Source organism: Schistocerca gregaria, chromosome 4 (genome assembly GCF_023897955.1).
Source record: "Schistocerca gregaria isolate iqSchGreg1 chromosome 4, iqSchGreg1.2, whole genome shotgun sequence".
Classification (NCBI taxonomy): Eukaryota; Metazoa; Arthropoda; class Insecta; order Orthoptera; family Acrididae; genus Schistocerca; species Schistocerca gregaria.
The window spans coordinates 412489294-412504434 of NC_064923.1; the positions used below are offsets into that span (position 1 = coordinate 412489294).

The 15141-nt window shown below is 43.0% G+C and overlaps 1 protein-coding gene across 1 annotated transcript in view; it reads left to right on the top strand.

The window, feature by feature from the left end:
• The window catches only part of LOC126267754 (neuropilin-2-like), a 215524-nt gene that overhangs the window by 173412 nt on the left and 26971 nt on the right, over positions 1–15141 (top strand). Inside the window, exon 4 of the mRNA XM_049973058.1 lies at positions 11123–11414. Within this exon, the coding sequence (XP_049829015.1) occupies positions 11123–11414 (292 nt within the window). The remainder of the gene's footprint in view (positions 1–11122; positions 11415–15141) is intronic.

A 15141-nucleotide genomic window follows, 5' to 3' on the forward strand; every position in this document is an offset into this window, starting at 1 on the left:
TAATGTTTTGCTTCCTGGTTTCATGAAAGAAAGTTTATCCCAGCGCTGTGTAGAAATAGAGCAAAATTATAAAGGTCTTGCAGTACATTGAAAAATGAACATGTTTCCCAACAACAGATTGCAGCACTAGTGCCGACTAAATTCAAAGAATGTGCTACAAAAGGCACATAATGCGCTTTCGGATTTCGTTCTTTAATGCGTGCCTGCAAACCAGTGTAGATTCCTGTCATATTGCTTGCGTTGCCATGTGACTGGCCTCTACAGTCAGCAATATCAATGAAATTAGTAGACAGGTCTTCCAGTACGGCCTCCGTTAAGTTTTCGGACTCATGTCCCGGGTTTGTTAAGAACAGAAGGAAACGTTCAACAGCTTCACCATTCTCATTCACATATCTTTATATGAAAGATAATTGGTCAGTATGTGAAATGTTCGCAGTAGAATCTACTGTTATAGAGAAATATTCGGCCTGTTTTGTTTCACTTATAATAATTCTTTTTATTCGTTCAGAAAGAAGCTCTATTATTTCATCACAAATCGTTGATGAAAGATAACTTGTATGTTCCTGCCCTAGATTTCCATATCGTTCAATGTGTTCTGCGAGAAAAGGATCAAACTCGCCTATAAGTTCAAGAGACATCATAAATTGATCATTATGTAATGAATGGAATCTTTCAATTTGTCCATGGGGGGGGGGGGGGGGGGGGGGGGGGAAGTCCACGACTTGTTAGCTTCTTCACTGCTGCAAACACCCTTTTCAAACCGCTGCGCCAGTACATTCTTTCTGTCTCAACATATTACTCGAAATGGTTATCTATTGTTCCAAGTGACTTTTTTCTTGTTAAGAATGATAACTCAGAATTTTTGTGTTCAGGTGACTTCTCATGATCAGAACAAATATTAGAAATATTTTTCCAATCTGCAATATCATTAGTAGCAATCGCGGTCTTACCTCCTAACAATTTACATGGTGTACAAAAAACAGCACCGGTACTACAGGGGTATACTAGAACATCACGCAAATCACCATTTAAAAGTTTACAGTAAAATACATTTTTGTTCAAATATCTGCTTTTATCGTCTATTGATCTTCTTGAATTAGAAAAATCACTGTTATAATTTTGATTGATGCCACGTTGTAAGAGAATGTCGATTGTTGATTCATTGACATACGATTCTGCAGGATCATCACTAATGAGGTTATTTCTTTTTGTAATGTCTGACTCGACACTTAGTTTTTTGTGAAACTCGAAATAAGGAACAATTTGCTTTTCTTCATTTTGAACTTTTGTTTCGTCTGTGTTTACTTATTTTACAACAGCTGCAGTGCCAGAAATATCATGCGTTCTATTTGAAGTCGAAGTCGAACCAGCAACATTTTTTGCGAACAACTTATCTACTCTACCAAGCGTTTTTAGGACACTGGTCTCTCGTTCTCGACTTTCCTTCGATAATTTCCGAAATGACGTCTCACTTCATTTTCCACGTTTGCTTTTTTCGCTGTTATTCATGCTAAGGCACTTACAAAATAGTAAACCAACAGTCAAACAAAAGAAAAAACTGTAAAAGGGAAGAAAAACTATCCAGTTCCAATCGTATTACACCGCACATGAGCGCAAAGCTTTTTACTTTAAACACGGCACACGAGCACAAACATTTTTCCTTTAAACACGAAGCGATGAACTGACCAACTCGGATTATTCGATGTAACTGTGCTATGAAAGAACGACTATGCAGAATAATTAATTTCACTGTCACCTGTTTCACTGTTAGTGAACAGTAGAGGCACACCTAACGGCTGGAATTCGTCTCGTTAAGAAAACGGGGCAGTCCCTTTTTTGGCTTCTTTTTCCCGTGTCGCCGGAATTTTAGCTGGGACGCAACTATGTTCTGAATATTCTTGATACCGTTTGTCTAATTTAAAAAGTAAATAATTTTTACTATTCCTTGCAGTAGGGTGTGCTGAGTCGACTCTTATCCCACTTATTCTTATAATATTGAGCGGTTTCTGTGGGCAGAGAAGACAGACTACGAAGTTTAAGTAGTCTTGTTGGCAGTTGATGTGGTGTGTTCTCATTTCTGTGAACACTGATGTTATGTCTACAAGCAAATGCACCTTTTGTTCCAATATAAAATAAAAATTTCCTTTCCTCGAAGGAAAAAGCTTAGTTAAGAAATTTAATATAAAATTTGCAATGCCATGTACTATTTGATTGCACAGAGCGGGAACTCTGATATCTTGCAGGCTGCAGCACAATAAATGAGACAGACGAAGGTTGGTTTCTTCTTCTTTTTTCGCCGAAAAAATAACTAAGCAAATAAGTAAATAAAATTTTTAAGCTGTTGTGAAGTGTATTTCACACAAATTATTAGATATTCTGCTTGTGTTCTTTTTGTATAAACATGTTTTTAAAAATGTAAAATATTCCCAGTATAAACATGTTTTGTTAAACGGGTGTCATTAAATAAAAGCTCAGATACTGAAGACCATAGAGCTTTCACGTTAATTACAGTAATGGAGGGCTGACTTGATGCTTCCCCGTAATTTCTACAAGAAATTTAAGTAGAGTCGGGTTTTACATACTGAGGCTCACATGTGTTACAGTATTTAAGAAACTGCTGATTAGTTTATCACAGCTTTTCATTTGTCCTGGTATTTTCACGGGGAATATATGATAAGGTTAAGTAGAAGCCGACGACATTTTCGGAATAATAACGTTTCAAACATTGTATTGTAGTTGCCGTCCTGACAGATTACTTCAAAATATTTTGAACAATCGTGAAGATGATACCAGACAGAAACCCAATGTTAAATTGCCACTCAGTCAGCAAGTAAACTATGTATATTTCCAAGCTTGTATTGTCGAATTTCGTTCTGTTTAACGATATTAAAAAATTTTGTCGTTTGTAAGCGCAGTTATTTTAAAACGTAAAAGGTTAACATGAGTACAGAGCAAAAAATGCCGCCCCCCTTAAGGTGCCGACCCTAGGCCCGTGCCTAGAGGGCCTATATGTAAATCCGCCACTGGATGTAACAATAACAACACCATGTGCAGCGTTGCAGGATTGCAGCAGCCATTTTGTCACGAACACTTGCGTTACTAAATGGGTAACTCGGTGCACGGTCCCATTTGCAGGACATATCTAACTGCTTCCAGGAGCAACAAAAATTTGTCTTCCAACATTTCGTCTAATGATCAACCTAATTTCCAAATTTAAAATGGCATCGTAATCTAGTCAAAAAGAGGCATAGTCTTAGGCTAAAAGTTTAACACAGTAAGACAAGTATTGCAGTTAGTAGCTATATATATGCTTTGAGGCATCATAACTAACAGCGCCCAAATTGTCCAGACTATATTCATCGAGTATTTGAGAATGAGAACAGTTAGTGATTTCTAAAAAACTGTACACACTATTTTAAACGTAATCCAAACTTTTTCTCAGTTTCATACATAACCTCAAATATTTTAACTCATTCGTAATCACACGTTTGAAGCTGTTGTTATACGCGGTAGTTCGTTTCCTTAAAGAATCAGGAATGGAGGTTTACTGTTTGTTTCGAAACGAGTATTGCAATTCCGGGTCTGTCGCAAGCGCTCCGTGAGACTGGCTAGCTGCACAGCTCATTTTCGCGACCTGGCTGACGCCTTCAACAACAGAAATAGGACACAGATTGTGGTTCATACTTTTTAAGTATTCAAAGTCAACCAAGTACAGGAACAAAATACCAACAAATCGTTTTCGGACACATCAACATATCACACCTCCTCGTTCCCACCCCTATCCCTAAAGGCAACAGAGCTATCTTACTCCCACAGCATTTTTATACAAGTAATGAGTCATGTACGAGGCATATTCAGAAATTAATCATACTATGACCATCACGGGCTGTAGTTTTTTTGTTTTTGTTTTTTGAGAGTTGGCGACATAAGGTAAAAGAGGAGAATCCCTTAACCAGAACGAGCATTGCACGAACACGATAATACGTAAACTCACGTCGTAGTGTTAAGTTGCCTGAAAAATACCCGTATGAAATCCCGTTAAGTGCGAGCCACGATCTCTTATCTGTTTTTCGCTCGCGGGAGGAATAACACCTACCGAAATTTGTTCACGGATCAAAACCGTTTACGACGAAGATATTATGAAAAGAACGAGTGTGTTTAAGTGGTGTAGGCAGCACAAACGCTCATCACGAACTGAGGAATGGAAGACGTTCGGTTCTGACGGATGAGTTGGTGAAAAAATCGAGAAAGCTGTTCGTGAAGATCACCGACTGATTGTAGATGAAATTTCTACTATGTTTTTGCAACTCGCCAGAACTCTCTTATACGACACACTTACAGAAACAATGCGATACCGGAAATTCTGCGCACGATGAGTTCCAAAACAGCTGACATAGCAGCACAAGAGAAGTCGAGCAAGTAGCGCCCGCGAGTTACTTAAGAGACTTGAATTCGAAGTGAGGATTTTCTGAGCTCTATTGTGACTAGAGATGAAACGTGGGCGGCTCATTACACGCCTAAGACAAAAGGACATTCGTCACAGTAGCGTCACATCAAATACCCATCTGCCAAAAAATTCTAACTCTCAATTTCGGGCAAAAAAAAAAAAAAACCACATCCTCAATGTTTTGGAACCAAGGTATCATTCTGGTTCTCTGTGGGAGACCATCAATGCACAACGATATAGTGAGACTCTTAGAAAACAAACGAGCTTTCAAAACAAAAGGAGGGGGAATGCTGACGAGAGCAATATACCTCTCGGATGTCATCACACAGCACTGTCCACCAAGGCGCTCTTGGACACAATTTGGCTGAGATGTTATGGACCTACCGCCTTCCCCCTTATCGTCCAGACTTGGCGCCTTCAGATTACCAACTTTTCACCTCCCTGAAGGCAGGATGAGAGGAATTAAATTTTCACCCGTCGATCTGGTGCAGAGAGAGGTTCTGAAGTGGGAGAAGGAGCTAGTGGGGGAGTTCATCAAAGAGGACATAAAGAAGCTTGTGACACGGCTTGCCACATGCATTGAACGAGGTGGCGTTAATGTGGAAAAATAATCAACAAGTGTGTCAACAATACCATGTGATTTTTTTCATATACACTTTTTCTAAAAAAAAATTATGAAATTGTAGCACACTTACTTTCTGAACATATCTTGTATATACCAAATTTAGCTACAATGGCTCCAGACGTTTCTGAGTTATGTCAGCGTTTTTCACTCCCACCACACCAATAACTTTTTTCTAGGTAGCAAGTGATACATGTGCCAAATTTGGTAGAAACTGCTTCAGGCGTTACAGGATGTGAGGGTGTAGCTGAAAGGTGGAAGGAATATACACGAGAAAAATAAACCTGAAGGCAATATTGTACAAAGGGATGAGGAAGATGACATCGGAGATATGAGAGTACTAGAAGAATTTGACAGAGTGCTGAAATACTTGAGTGGAAACGAGGCCTGTGGAGAAGATATTCACTCAAAATTATTGAAGTCCTAGGGAGAGCTAGCCACAACAAAACTATTCCACATGGTGGGCAAAATATATGAAACAGGGGAAATACCCTCACATATCAAGAAAAATGTAATGATTACAATTCCAAAGAAGGCAAGTTCTGTCAGGTTTGAATATTACCGATCGATTTGCTCAATAAATCATGATTGCAAAACACTGATGCGAATTATTTACAAGAAGCCAACCAAGGGGAAGCTCAATTTGGGTTCCGGAAAAATGTAGGAACCCGTGAGGCAATATTGACCATATTATAGAAGACAGGATAAGGAATGGGAAACCCATGCTTAAAAAACTGAAATTTGTGGTAAGGTTCTATGGGACCAAACTGCTCAGGTCATCGGTCCCTAGACATACACCCTACTTAAACTGACTTAAGCTAAGGTCAACACACACACCCATGCCCGATGGAGGACTCGAACCTCCGACGGGGGGAGCCTATGCTTAAAACATTTGTACACTTAGAGAAAGCTTTTGACAGTGCTGACTAGAATACACTCTTTCAAATTCTGGCGGTATCAGGGATAAAACACAGAATGAATGATTTATACGACTTGTACAGAAACTACATTACAGTTTTAAGAGTAGAAGGTTGAAGCACTAGTTGAAAACGGAGTGAAACAATTTTGTAACCTATTCCCAAGGCTATTCACTTTGTGCAAGGGTGTGCTGGAAAGTAACTCCTTCGAATTTTTTAGGTGAAAACTCTCAAAGCTTTTTAAATAAAACAAACTTTATAAGCATTCTACATCTTAATTATTCATGCCTACATATTTGCAGCCTGGAGCTAGAGGGCTTCGAATTGTAGCGTGTAATATGCCGGTGTGTAACGCAATTATGTCGCTGCATGACAAACAACGTACGCCTACACACGGAGCAGCCTTTCCTTGCAAATGATAATGTCAGACCAGTCACGGGCGCAGCGACATTTGCAACAATCCGAAGTTTATAAATCGCTTAACACGTTCTGGAATTGTTTGGATAATGTGCACTACGGTACTCGAGTGTTACATTGTAAACTAGCGTAGCTCTCCCCTGTATCAAGAAACTGCAGTGTCACGGTGAGCCTGTCTTTTGCACATATAACATTTCTTGAGTGTGGATTCTGTTTTGTAATATGAGAATCCACTTAACTAAGCAAATACTCAAATGCACCCTCATCCATTCGTAATTTATAGAAGGCTTGACGTCTTCCACTTACAGCTCTCATAACAAATTTGGTAAATGCTTTTATTATCTCGACATAATACCCATGGCTTCACTCAAGTATGTATCCTGTTTTCTGCCGCTTTTCTTCCAAATGAACACACAATGCAGTTGTGGTACAAGTAATTGCAGCGCGTAACGAGAACTTGTTGGTGTTCGCAATCTTGAAATTTGACGAAAAATATGACGACTGTGTAAACCCCTTTCTAGGACTACATCAAATATATTTGTCAAAGAAATGTGACGAATATTGATCATATTTCTTTGTCAATGAAATATCATAGTGCAATACCGGCCCAAACTGGGGGTGTCGCCAAACCGTGCATGCTTTGCAGTTGGCCGCCGGGCTGATGTCATAACGAAGTATGCGTCGCTAATGAGAAACCCTGTGTTATGAACTTGCGCTACAAAATAATGAAAGAAAGCGTAGAAAACCGACCATAGGAGATTCAAACATAGGCGATTTTAAAAATAATACTAGTTACAATAATATTAAAGGAACGATAAAACTATGTGCTTTATGCCGAACTTGAGTATTTTCATTCCGGTTTAGAACAAAACACTCTTCTCTCTCATCTATAATGCAGTCTAATTTCCGCATTTGAGTTTCAGCTTTGTCCACCAAGTGGGGGACACATTTGTTCCATTCTTCTGCAGCCACTGTTCTTGCTGCTTGTGCTAATAGTTCTTTAACTTGCGACATATTGCATGTTCTGTTTCTTGCTGCAACATAGCTCTTAATTCTTGCCCAAACTAATTCCGTGGCATTTAACTAACACTGATACGGAAGATTGAAAGAACAGGTTTCCCTGCACATCACATCCTCTGCTGCGTATTCTTTGTGTGCTGCTCTGTTTTTCTCTTAACGTTTTGTAGTATTTCTTTCTTCAACATACCATCTTCAAAGGCAATACTTTTAGATTTTAGCCATTCAGTTGTATCTTGCTTATTGAAATTCGTATTAGGGACTTCTTTTCGAATGTTACGGCGCATTATCAAGATAAATAACTGCGTTTCCTTGAAGGGGAGGAAGAACGTCTTGAAACCGTTTCTCGAACGTATCGGCGCACATTTGTTCGTTATAATTTGCACTCTTCTTGGATTAGAAAATCCATAAACAGCCTTCTCCGAAACTTGCTTTGCTGCCAATGTCCATGATAATCAGGCGTTTTCCTTTACTTGATTGGTCCTTGTTTCCAGCGGATAATCCGGACAGTTACGTACGCTTGTTAAAAGGGTTTTATGCCGCTATCTACCCAGACATTGCTTCGGGTGTGTCCTGCGTTCAATCATGTCTAGTGCAAATAGTAAATTGGGCTTCCTTCATCTCTCAACGATTCAATGCTTCGTAGATAACGCGGCTTCCATAAAGTTACGTCATCCTTCTCTATAAGTATGCTATCGCGTCCACACTGTACGTATTTAAAATTCATTTATTTTAATAATTTATAAAATTATCTTTTGTTCACAGCAGGAAGCACTTTGTCAATTGTTGACAGTTCGTTACGAAAAAAAAGATCATGTACTTTCCTTGGTATCACGTTTCCATCGAAGTCATCAACACTTTCTGAAAGCTTCTGTCGTGATTTTTCTCTCTGAGGAGGCTTCAAAGACTGTGTGGCGTTGCATTCACTTAGTACACGTTACTTCGAAGAACGACCGACACCTACAGGTGGCCGGCCGCGGTGGCCGAGCTGTTTAGTCGCTTCAGTCCGGAACCGCGCGACTGCTACGGTCGCAGGTTCGAATCCTGTCTCGGGCATGGATGTGTGTGATATCCTTAGGTTGGTTAGGTTTAAGTAGTTCTAAGTCTAGGGGACTGATGACTTCAGATGTTAAGTCCCATAGTGCTCAGAGCCATCTGAACCATTTGAACCTATAGGTGCTGCAGTTTTCAAAACAATATCAGTCGCTGACTGTTCTGGATGCAACAGCAATGTTTTATACATATCAAGAACTACGTGTTTCTCTCCAGAACGTAACGAAATTAGGACCTCGCTCGCTGTGTCAGTGGAGCACGGAATAATGAGTTTACTCGTTCCTGATACTAATGGGCAAAAAAGAATAGCTGTTGTGGGTGGACAAAGAAGTAACGAATGCTGAATATGATGACAAATACTGATGCTTACGCAAATAATAAAAAAAACTGGTCTTTCAAACGAGCTGAACTTCACAATCATATTTTCAACTAAAGTTCCACAGAAACTGGTATAGGAATGCGTATTCAAATGCAGAGATATGTAAACAGGCAGAACGAGGCACTGCGGTTGGCAACACCTATATAAGACAAGTGTCTGGCGCAGTTGTTAGATCGGTTACTACTGCAACAATGGCAGGTTATCAATATTTAAGTAAGTCTGATCGTGGTATTATAGTCGGCGCATGAGCGATGGGACACAGCATATCTGAGGTAGCGATGAAGAGGGAAATTTCCCGTACGGCCATTTCAAGCATATACCGTGAATATCAGGAACCTGGTAAATCATCAGATCTACGACACTGCTGCGGCCGGAAAAAGATCCTGCAATAATAGGACCAATGACGACTGTAGAGAATCGTTCATGGAGATAGAACTGCAACCCTTTCGCAAACTGCTGCAGATTTCAATGCTGGGCCATCAACAAGAGTCAGCGTGTGAACCATTCAACGAAACATCATTGATATGGGCTTTCGGAGCCGAAGGCCAACTCGTGTGCCCTTGATGACTGTACGACACGAAGCTTTACGCATTGCCTGGGCCCGTGAACACCGACATTGGACTGTTGATGTCTGGAAACATCTTCCTAGTCGGACGAATCTCGTTTCAAATTGCATCGAGCAGAGGGACGTGTACGGGTATGGAGACAACTTCATGAATCCATGAACCCTGCATGTCAGCAGGAGACTGTTCAAGCTGGTGGAGGCTCTGTAACGGTGTGGGGCGTATGCAGTTGGAGTGATGTGGGACCACTAAAAACAAAAAACAAAAAATGATCGTACGGCATTGTGGGCCGAGAGTCTCCCTTTCGGGGAAGTACTGGCGCCGAGGGCAAGTACTTATTGCATTCGACGCCATATTGGGCGACTTGCACGTCGGAGATGGGGATGAAATGATGATGAGGACAACACAGCACTCAGCCCCTGCCTCCGCCGGGAATCGAATCCGGGCCCCATGGTGTGCCATACAAATGGTTCAAATGGCTCTCCTAGACTTAGAACTACTTAAACCTAACTAACCTAAGGACATCACACACGTCGATGCCCAAGGCCGGATTCGAACCTGCGATCGAAGCAGCTGCGCGGTTCCAGACTGAAGCGCCTAGAACCGTTAGGCCACAGCGGCCGACCGGCGTGGCATTCCGCCGCGCTGACCACTCAGCTGAAGGGGGCGGACGTGGGACGTCCGATACGTCTAGATACGACTCTGACGACTGATCGTCTGCATCCATTCATGCCCATTGAGCATTCTGACAGACTTGGGCAATTCCAGCAGGACACTGGGACACCCCACACGTCCAGAATTGCTACAGAATGGCTCTTGGAACATTCTTCTGAGTTAAAACACTTCCGCTGGCCACCAAACTCCCCAGGCATGAACATTATTGAGCATATCTAGGGTGCCTTGCAACGTGCTGTTCAGAAGCGATCTCCACCCTCTCGTACTCTTACGGATTTATAGACAGCCTTGCGCGATTTATGGTGTCAGTTCCCTCCAACACTACTTCAGACATTAGTCGAGTCCATGCCACGTCGTGTTGCGGCGCTTCTGCGAGCTCGCGGGGGCCCTACTCGATATTAGACGCAGGTGTACCAGTTTCTTTGGCTCTTATGTGAAGATCATGCGCTGGCAACGGAAGCGGTAATGGAAATGGAAATGAGCGTTTGGCGTCATTGGCCGAGAGGCCCATTACGAGGCAGGTCTGCCTGCCGTAGTGCATGTGTCATTACATTCGACGCCACATTGGGCGACGTGCACGCCGGATGGGGATGAAGTGATGATGAAGACTACACAACAGCCAGTCCCTGAGCGGAGAAAATCCCCGACCCAGCCGGAAATCGAACCCGGCCCCGTTTGGACGGCAGTCTGTCACGCTGACCATTCAGCTATCGGGGCGGACAACGGAAGCGGTCACACAGAGTGAGCGCCCCTTGCCTTGCTCGTACCTCGACGGCAGCGCTGCGGTTACGCTCATTGGCGTGTTTCCTGGTCGTCTCTCATCTCGGTGGATGTGTAAGATAGGGAGGGAGCTGATCAAACAAGGGACTGAAGATCACAACAACAACAAATTTGTGGACGAATAGAAACTAAATATTCATTTGTGATGATTAGCTCCTAATCCTGAAGTTCTCTAGCCGCCGTGTAGAGTTAACCCCTTCCCGCTGGCAGCTACAGTGGCGGTGCCTGGTGTGCCGGCGCGTGCGCGGGCAGACCAGTTCCTGTTCCAGCCGGGGTCGCGCGCGCTGCGCTTCCAGTTCCACAGCAGCGGCGGCTCGCGGCGGCCGCGGCCCGTGGCGGGCGCCGTGCTGCGCTTCCGGCTGCGCTACCGCCTGCTGCGCAGCTGCCGAGGGCTCTTCCAGGAGCCGGCGGTGGGCGCGCTGCCGGGGCCCGGCCCCAGCCGGCCGTGCTACGCCAGAGTCCGGAACCGGCGCGGCGCCATCCACACGCCCGGCTACCCGCAGCCCTACCCGCCGGGGCAGGACTGCGTCTACGAGTTCGTCAGGTGAGCCACGTCACTCGTCTGCTTTCATCCCTCGCGTGTGGCAACTATGCAGTCGCGATTATTCCACGTAAAAATCCCTCAGATTACACGAACTTTATCCATAGTGGATGCTGTTGAACTCTGTGACTGTTCCTTTATAGGGTGTAGAAAATTTTCCGCTACCAGTCATAATAAAGATGTTTTTTATTCCTCATACGACCGGTTTCGGGCTTGCGTCCATCCTCAGGTGTTTCTACATTCTTGTACATGTTTATATTGCTGGAGATCACTGTATAAATACAAAGAAATTATTTGCTGGTGACTAAACAGATATTGTAAGTGGCAAGGCAGAATTTTTCGAAAATGTATCTGTATTGTATTGTATTTTAACCTAGAAACGACGGAGAGGCTCCGTCCCCGCTGCAGCCGCAATGGTCCACAATCCCACGACAGCTACCACAGTCCACTTCACCCCTCCGCCGCCCCACACCGAACCAAGGATTATTGTGCGGTTCGGCCTCCGGTGGACCCCCAGGGAACATCTCGCACCAGACGAGTGTAACCCCTATGTTTGCGTGGTGGAGTAATGGTGGTGTACGCGTACGTGGAGAACTTATTTGCGCTTCAATCGCCGACATAGTGTAACTGAGGCGGAATAAGGGGAACCAGTCGGCATTCGCCGAGGCAGATGGAAAACCGCCTAAAAACCATCCACAGACTGGCCGGTTCACTTGACCTCGCCTCAAATCCGCCGGCCACATTCGTGCTGGGGACCAGGCGCTCCTTCCCACCCGGAAAGCCGTGCGTTAGACTGCACGGCCAACCGGGTGGGCCGTAATGTATCTGTACTTACATAAAGTTGAAGCATCATTATTATAATTACGTTGTGGTGACAGTTTTTCCACTTAATTGCATACTTATTATCTTTTCACTCCCATATTTCAGTTTTATAAAGTTTAGCTGCATATTTCTCTATTACAATGTGCACTCGTGAAATACACTGTGTTTACATACAAACGTGGGCTACGGTCAATGAACTTAGATGTAGCAGGTGTAAAGATGTTGGTCATAATGAAACATGTAGGTTATGGTCAAAGAACTTAGCCACAGGAAGTCCAAGGGTGTTGCGCTGTATATTCTATTACAGACTGCGAAGTTTTTTGATACACATTATGAAACTTTTTTTATCCACTTTTTTGTTGGAGAACTTAGATCTAGGAAGTACAATGATGTTGTATATATGGAATTATCAAAAGCTGTAACAAATTAAAAAATGGCAGCTAGAACTGTTTTGAGGGCCACTGTTGTCAGAGAGCTAGTAAGTACAATGATGTTACACACATGGAATTTTGAAAGCTATTACAAAGTATACAATGACTTCTTGCACAGTGACTGGAGGTGAAGATCCCCACACTCGACAATTCTGTATGTCCACCTCATCAGTCACAGAGAAAAAAGTTTCGTCTGTCCATAGGATGGTCCAGGGCCAGCCCTCATCAACGTCAATCCTTGCGAGAAAGTGGAGAGCGAAGTCAACACGTCATTGTGCGTCCTGCAGTACGAAATGGATCTTGTAGGGATACGCCGCACGGGATTAGCCGAATGGTAAAGAGAAATGTACCATGGAAGTGTGAGCCGTGTGGAGGTGGGAGAAGAGAGATTCAGCTTGGATTGAACAGAAGAATGGCTTGAGGCAGGGAAGTGCACCATTACTCTTCATTGTAGTGATGGATGGCATAATGAGTACAATAGCACAAGTAAATGGTGAAGGAAAGATGAAAGCTATGGTGTTTGCAGATGATCTGATGATTTCGGGGAATAAGGAGGAGGAAATACAAAAGCAGTCGGACATATAGAATGAACAGTACGAGAATGTGGGATGAAATTTAGTTTAAGTAAGAGGGAGATGATTATCACGACAAGAACGAAGAAGAGAGGAACAACTGGAATAACAATTGGTGAGGAGAGTGGAGAGTTTCAAGTACCTAGGAAGCCTGATACAGGAAGATGGGAAAAATGACACAGAAATAAACAAGAGGGGGAGCAAAGCAGAGGCATTCCAGAAGTGTGTCAGAAGCCTGATGTGGAGCAATGATGTACCCCAAATCATTAAAAATGTTATATACTGGTCACACTATGTCCTGATCCTGACATATGCATCCTGGGTTATGAAACGAAGGGAGAAAAGCAAAGTACAAGCTAGTGAGAAGAAATTCTTGAGGAACAGTATTGGAGTGACAAAGATAGACAGGTTAAGAAATGAGAGGCTCCTAGAGTTAATGTAGGTGGAACCATTACAGGAGGAGATAAGAAATCAAGGCTGAGATGGTAAGGGCATGTTAAGCTAATGGATGAGGATACCCAGAAGGATCCACGAGATAAAAGTGGAAGGAAAGAGACCAAGAGGAAGACCAAGAGACAGGTAGCTGAAAGGAGTGGAGGAATGTGTCCAGAAGAAAGGAGAAGACTGGACCAAGGTGAAGACAAAGAGATGGTTTCAAGGCAGAAGAAGATGGAGAGGCTTATGTTCCAAACAGACCCAGCCAGAGGCTGGAAACTATCCAAGATGATGATGATGTAAAGAGCAGGCACTGTCATCATTCTTTGAATTTATTCTACATCTACACCTACATCTTCATACATACTTCCCTAGCCACCAAGCGGTGTGTGGCGGAGGGCACAATTCGTGCCAAAGTCATATTTCCCCCACTCCGTTCCACTCACGGATCGCGCGAGGGACAAAAAGACTGCCTGAACACCTCAGTAAAAACTCTTATTTCCCTTATCTTTGAATGGTGATCATTGCATGATTTGAAAGTTGGTGGTAATAATATATATTCTACATCCTCGGTGAAGATCGGATTTCGGAATGTAGTGAGCAGCCCCTTCTGTTTATCGCGCCGTCTGTCTGCAAGAGTGCCCCTCTTCAAACTTTCTATGAGATTTGTAACGCTCTCGCGATGGATAAATATATCTGTCACGAATCTTGCCGCTCGTCTTTGGACCTTCTCAATCTCTTGAATCAGACCCAATTGGTAAGGGTCCCATACAGACGAACAATACTCCAAGACTGAACGAACTAACATATTGTAAGCTATTCCCTTTGTTGAAGGACTGCATCACTTCAGGATTCTACCAATAAACCAAAATCTAGAGTTCGCCTTACCCGTTACTTGTGTAATCTGATCATTCCATTTGAGATCATTTCGAACAGTCACACCCAGATATTTGACGGACGTTACCACTTCCAAAGACTGGGCATTTATTTTGTACTCGTACATTAATGGAGATTTTCGCCTTGTTATACGTAGTAGGTTACACTTACTAATATTGAGAGATAACTGCCAGTCATTACACCACGCATTTATTTTCTGCAAATCCTCATTGATTTGTCCACAACTTTCGTGTGATACTACTTTCCTTTAGACTACAGCATCATCGGCAAACAGTCTAAGGCCACTGTCAATACCATCAACCAGATCGTTTATGTAAATCGTAAATAGCAAAGGACCTATTACGCTGCCCTGGGGCACAACTGAAGTTACTCTTGTTTCTATTGAAGTCACCCCATTCAGGACGACATACTGCTTCCTTTCTGTTAGAAAACTTTCTATCCAGCCGCATGTGTCATCAGATAGACCGTAAGCGCACACTTTTTGTAGCAAGCGACGGTGCAGGACTGAGTCGAATGCCTTTCGAAAGTCGAGAAATATGGCATCTACCTGGGAGCCGGTATCTTGAGCCTCTT